General features: G+C 36.3%; 1 protein-coding gene across 1 annotated transcript in view; it reads right to left on the bottom strand.

Annotated features, from left to right (window-relative positions):
* Window positions 333-6,000, bottom strand: part of LOC109846875 (serine/threonine-protein kinase STY46-like) — a 43,245-nt gene continuing 37,577 nt past the window's right edge. The window contains exons 11-15 of the mRNA XM_020416113.1: window positions 5,681-5,776; window positions 3,849-3,929; window positions 3,703-3,756; window positions 759-893; window positions 333-670 (exon numbers count right to left, since the gene is read on the bottom strand). Coding sequence (XP_020271702.1) covers window positions 593-670; window positions 759-893; window positions 3,703-3,756; window positions 3,849-3,929; window positions 5,681-5,776 — 444 coding nt within the window. The 3' untranslated portion in view covers window positions 333-592. The remainder of the gene's footprint in view (window positions 671-758; window positions 894-3,702; window positions 3,757-3,848; window positions 3,930-5,680; window positions 5,777-6,000) is intronic.

The raw sequence follows: 6,000 nt of genomic DNA, 5'->3' as shown, positions 1-6,000 counted from the left end.
TTAATACATTTATTAGGGGTTGTGTGATTAGTGATGAGGAAGGTTAAGCTTTATAGGGTGTTTTTGTTTAGGGAGGTTGTGTTGGTTATGCTTTATAGGGGGAGTATGGGGGGGGGGGGGGAGGGAGGGGATTATGTCACTTCATTATCAGCATAACTTTTTGTGCTTGTACCCACAGCATTATAAATTGTATGTATATATATATTATATATATATATATATATATAAATATATATATAAAGATGTAACCAGTGGATATAAGTAAAATGTCGATAACATGAGAAATCTAGTCAACATTGACAAAGAAAGAACTGAAGGAAGAGAACAAAAAATGCTCCAAAAATATGAAATACTAAACATAATTGACTTGTCAAAGGAAAACAAGCAATGCCTCACGAACTGTAACATTAAACAATATGCTACATACCAACTTCGATGCATCTTCAAGATTCAGGATTCACCTCAAAAATTATGAACCAGGTCATTAAACAAATATATACTGTACAGTTCAAGGTCGCCTTAAAAGACAAACAGGATATGGCCATGATGAAAACTTTATAAAGTTTTTTGACAGTACGGTATATCTCTCACATTAATGCCCTCGCCTCAGAACTGACAGGAATCCACCAGAAGACTTATCCTTACGATGCTCCTCCGACTCATCTCCTACCTATTTCAATAGTTACGGTAATGATCGATATGTGTACAGCAAACAAAGGAGAGCAATGATAGTGGAATTGGAGATTATATACATATACCTCTTTAGCAATAAGTCGGAGAATTTGTAAGATCTCTGAGAAATCTGGCCTTTCAGCAGGGTCTTGCTGCCAGCACTTTTCAAGCAGCTCAGCAAGCTTAGGATGAGTATGCTTCGGAATTGTAGGTCTTAGACCCTGAACAGATCAAAGCAGATTAGACTTTGAAGTTTTTCCAATACACCCTTTGACATCGTTACCGTTAATGGTGAAATGACCACAATGCCCTTCCCGCAATATACCCTCCAAAAATGAAAAGGGGTAATTTTTAATAAACTGACTGGAAGTTTTGTCCTATATGTTGTGACATGCCTGGAACGTGACCTGTCAAAGTTCACGGAGTTACTTTGTAGCGCTAAGTCAATTTTTTCCTTTTGGGGGTTTATGTGCAATAAACAAAATTCAGGGGGATCATGTGCAAAAACCCCAAAGTTCAGAAGGGTTAGCTAAATTTTAATGAATAAATGAGGACGGATGAGGACGCCAGATTTCTTAGAATCATGACGAGACTGAAAGCATATGGTTCTAGAGTATTCTCCGTGAATTGTTGGGGTTGCGCTCAAGGAATGAACCCGAACCCACCAATTAGTTGCCTGATATTTCTTAGGCAATTTGCTACTCGTGGAAATTAACTCCAAGTGGCACTCAGTTCTGCATTTGCATCCCAGAGGTTACCCAGGATGCCACTTGTTCGAGTACTATTCCTACAAGAGTATGCTAACTATGGAGTTATCTGCATATTCCTCCTAGAATGCTAATAAAGTTGATTACTCGAGTAACCAAATTTTTAACAACTTATACACATGGGATGTCGCAGACCCAATATGTGTCAGAAACTACAATTTGTGTAGAGGAAAGGTTGATGGTTCAATGGGTATTATATCAACTCTAATGCAAATCTTCATTATGCCTGCTTCAAATAATTTAAAATCTCAAAGTTTAGCTCCTAACACTAAGATAATAAAATATTTTAATTTTTTAAATGATTGATAAGAAACAAACAGATGAAAGGGTAAAATAAGTTGGTCAAGTGGGTAATAGGTCTGATTCAGTCATGGGCATGGGTTAAGCAGCAATGACCAAGCAGCACAACTTTACTATGAACATCAGATACACTTCAAGCACCGACATTTGGGAAATTTTGTTTGGCTGTTTACAGTAAAGCAGATAAATAAAGTTCTCCGTTTCTTCAACCAAACATGATTTTATTTTTTCCAGTTTTTCCAAAATAACAGACAGATTGTTGTTCTTTATTCTCAAAGTGAAACTTTAACAATGACGAAAAATTACGCATTCTCTGCTTTAAGAGCTGTCTGCAACACGTGCTATGTTCTCTGGGGGTTTAGAAGCAAATGTGGAAGCGAAATCCTTGAGGCGGGATACTTAAGACTTAAGAGGGCACTTTACCTATAAAGTATCTTGGGGTTCCAATGGTCAGCAAGAGGCTTCCAAAACTTGCGTCACGCTCTGATTGCTGAGATTACTCAGAATACATGGTTGGCATGCAAAAAATGTCATATGCAGGGAGTGTCTTTGATCAAAAGTGTGTTACATGAAGTTCATTTGTACTTGTCTGCACATTATGTTTTGCCAGAAACTATACTCAGGGCATGTTTGGTAACTAGTCAAACCACTGCAATATGTTTGACAACCGGCTTATTTCGGCTAATAAGCCCAAAAAAATACGCTACCCTAACTCAGCTTATTTTTTGGTGGCATATAAGTCATATAGTTTAACCAAGTAAATGTTAAGTTTACCCCTCAACATTTAAGATAATTTCAATGTCTATCCAATGTTTAAATCTAGAGTCGTGTCCTTTTTGGTCATTTTGACAACAATGATGGAGTATAATCCACTCATTTGCCAAACACTCTCTAAAGCAATAGCAAGTGGATAAATTTTGTAGAAGCTATTTATGGGGTGATTATTATGATTCCAAGAGGATTATAGGAATCTGTTCGTATCATGGGGTTATCCGTGTCAGCACATCAAACATGAAGGCTTGGTATATCTTTTGTCGTTATTTGGGACAAGTTGCTGCTTAGAAGATTTTGTGAACCATTCATGAGAAGGACTTCCTATGGATCAAATGGATCCATGACATGTACTTAAAAAAGGAAAGATGTGTGGAGAGTTCAAGCTAGGCCAACTGATTCTTGGATGTTGAGGCAGTTGCTAAATGTTAGGGACAAGTCTCTGGCCTCATGCGGATCTGCTGCAACTATTACAATGAAGTTCCATAATTATGTAATCAATGGTAATTTTAAATTTTCAAAAAGCACGCCATGATCTATTAACGCAATGCAATTTTGTCACGTGGCACAAATCTGAGTGGGAGTCCTTCACTATAGCTAAACATGGTTTTATTTTGTGGGCAGCCATTCAAAATAGACTCCTCACTCGAGATAGATTGTGTATGATAGGAGTTATGCATTCTAACTCTTGTGCACATTGTACACAAAGTTTAGAGTCGTCAGCATATTTTTTCCTTTAACTATACTTACTCTGTTAAGGTTTGGAACTCCGTTATGGAATGGTTGGGGTTCAAGAGAAAATATTGTGATTTGGGGTCAGGTGTTACACTGGTTTACTTGTAAGAAGTCTTATGAAAAAAGGTTAAAAGGATGGCCTTTTCTTCGATTGTTTATTACCTCAGGATTGAGAGGAATAGAAGGTTGTATAGGAGGACGCAAAGCTCTGCCACTATGGAAATCAAAATTATAAAAACTGCAGTACACAATCATTACCATAATTCTGTGCCTGAGAGGCATCAAGAATGGATTGTATCTATGTTATATTTTCAAAAGATAATGAAAACTTATTTCATTTACCAAAAAAATATAAAAAATACTTATGCATTCAGATAAGTATCACAGTGACGGTAATGAAAATAAATAACAGATACTACTGACAACTTTGATGGGCATACTGGACAATTGTCAATACCTTTTGAACAACGCCCACTGCCGCCTGTAATGGTGTTAGGTATTCATAAGGAAGCTGATAAGAAAATGCGAAAACAAGTCATATCAGCAAAATAAAGAAAGCACAACTGCTGAATTCTTATAATCCCATGAAAAGTGATGAATTACCTTTCCTGTAAGCAGTTCCCATAACACTATAGCGAAACTAAAAACATCAGCCTTGTGATCATAAGGCTTGTGTTCAATGACCTATAATATGATGTATACGGGTTAAGAGTTTTTTTCTGAGTGCAAGAATTATCTTAATGCAATATGTTATAGAGGGATAATCACTTCATGAAGGAAAATGAACAAAAGCTTTTTATTAGTATTAGAAAATTGTAAAACAAGGACATGAAATCTTGGAGCTAAAACAGAGCAAAATACACAAGCAAGAAGCAGTAATTACATGAAAAACAATAACTTCTGAATATAGCAAATGTGGTGTCAGAGTTACTTCTTGAAATGCCAGAAACTATTGGGTTGTTGACTCACAAAACAAAATGCTCAAGGAAAATTATATCAATCCACACTTAAAACATTCTTCCAATCATTATACAATATCAGCTAGCAAGAATCAATTAGGAGGTTGTATGATGACAGACAAGTAACACTTCTGGTACTCCGTACGCCTTATCTCCAGCTGAGAGAGGGTAAAAATATTTATTTAATAATTAAAGGAGTCACATAACAGCCAATGAGGCTTAACAACATAATTCACACGCATCTTCATACCAACTACCAAGCAAATCACCGGCGAGGTCAGAAAGCATATGCAAGAAACTAAGGCAAGATCATAGGAATCTAGTTTCACTGACATCAGTCAAATTAACATCTTTATTTAAATTTCCAGTTACAATAGCTGAGTAAACTACTGATCTTTATTTCAACTTTATTAACAAGTTTACACAAGTCATTACGCTTTTAAGTTTTCTATTCATAGATAACTCAACTGAGTGGCGGTCATATTTAAGACAAGGGTTATTTAAACTCTAGTCCCTCAATTCTTCAATAATTCCATATAGTCCGTCAAATCTATGAAATTGCTAATAGGTACATCAAATCCTAAGGGTTCTTGCAAACTGGTCCCTCAAGCAATCTGACATTACATCTGAGGGGAATATTCCCTCAAATCTAGCATTTTGAGAGGATCTTCCAGTTATACCCCCAATTAAGTTTAAGCAACCTGTTTCATTACGGGTTTAAACCCAAAACCTGCTAACTTAAAAACCCAAACCTACAAACATCATCCTCTCCCATGGTGAAAAATCCTACTTAACCCATTTCTGAGCTTCCCACTGGTCATTTCTGGGCTTCCCCAGTGTTTGAGGAGTACTTGGGTAATTGAGGGTGTTGGATTAAGAGTTAAACCAACAAGTGGTTTCAAGATCTAACTGAAAAACTAACAGAGGGACAAATTTGCAAGACCCATTGAGATTTGAGGGATGTATGAGCTATTTCAAAGACTAGGGGAAATTAAATAACCCATAAGAAACTAAAAGTAATGACAAAAATATGATGAAGTACAAACAACAAAATATACATACACAAACCCTACAAAATAAGTTGAGAACACCAAAACTCATCGATAATACATATAATTTTCATGAAACATTTGTTTATAGTTGTCCTATAGAACTTTAAAGCCATGTAAAATATATTACAACGTACAAAGGTTAAACTGCTACAGATTAACTCCAGTCATATCAAGCGTGGTTCATATCATATCTTGTGCAAAGGTTAATGGTACAGATCATGTTTTGTAACATAACGTCATTTATCATGCACCCAAAACAAAGAATCTGCCAAAAAATGTATAAGCTAACTTAAAGTTCATAGTACAGCCAGCAATGTTGCACAAAATATTATCTGTCACAAATATTAGCTTACTCACAAGGATCTATCACATGTATCATTCAAGCAAAAATTATATATACGCACATATAAACAAATGGTAGTACCTCCGGAGCCATCCAACGGTATGTTCCTGTTTCTGCAGTCATCACTCCAGTTTGAGCTTTAACACGTGCAACACCAAAATCCGCAACTTTGACAACCTGTAGTAGTGTATGGGAACACCAAAATAAACATACAAACGAGAATGAAAAAGTGGTACACACGCGTGCATCCACACAGACACAGACATGCACACATACTGAGCGTCCGCACAGACGCGCACAATCATGCATACATAAACATATGCATATATACATATATTAATGTGCTCATATACTTGGTTCCTCTGGTCACATAATTACTCCTCTCTGATGATAGGGTATTT

This window comes from Asparagus officinalis, chromosome 7 (genome assembly GCF_001876935.1).
Source record: "Asparagus officinalis chromosome 7, Aspof.V1, whole genome shotgun sequence".
In the NCBI taxonomy this organism is placed as follows: domain Eukaryota; kingdom Viridiplantae; phylum Streptophyta; class Magnoliopsida; order Asparagales; family Asparagaceae; genus Asparagus; species Asparagus officinalis.
The sequence above is the reverse complement of the archived record's forward strand: the minus strand, read 5'-3'. Positions and strand labels throughout refer to the sequence as shown.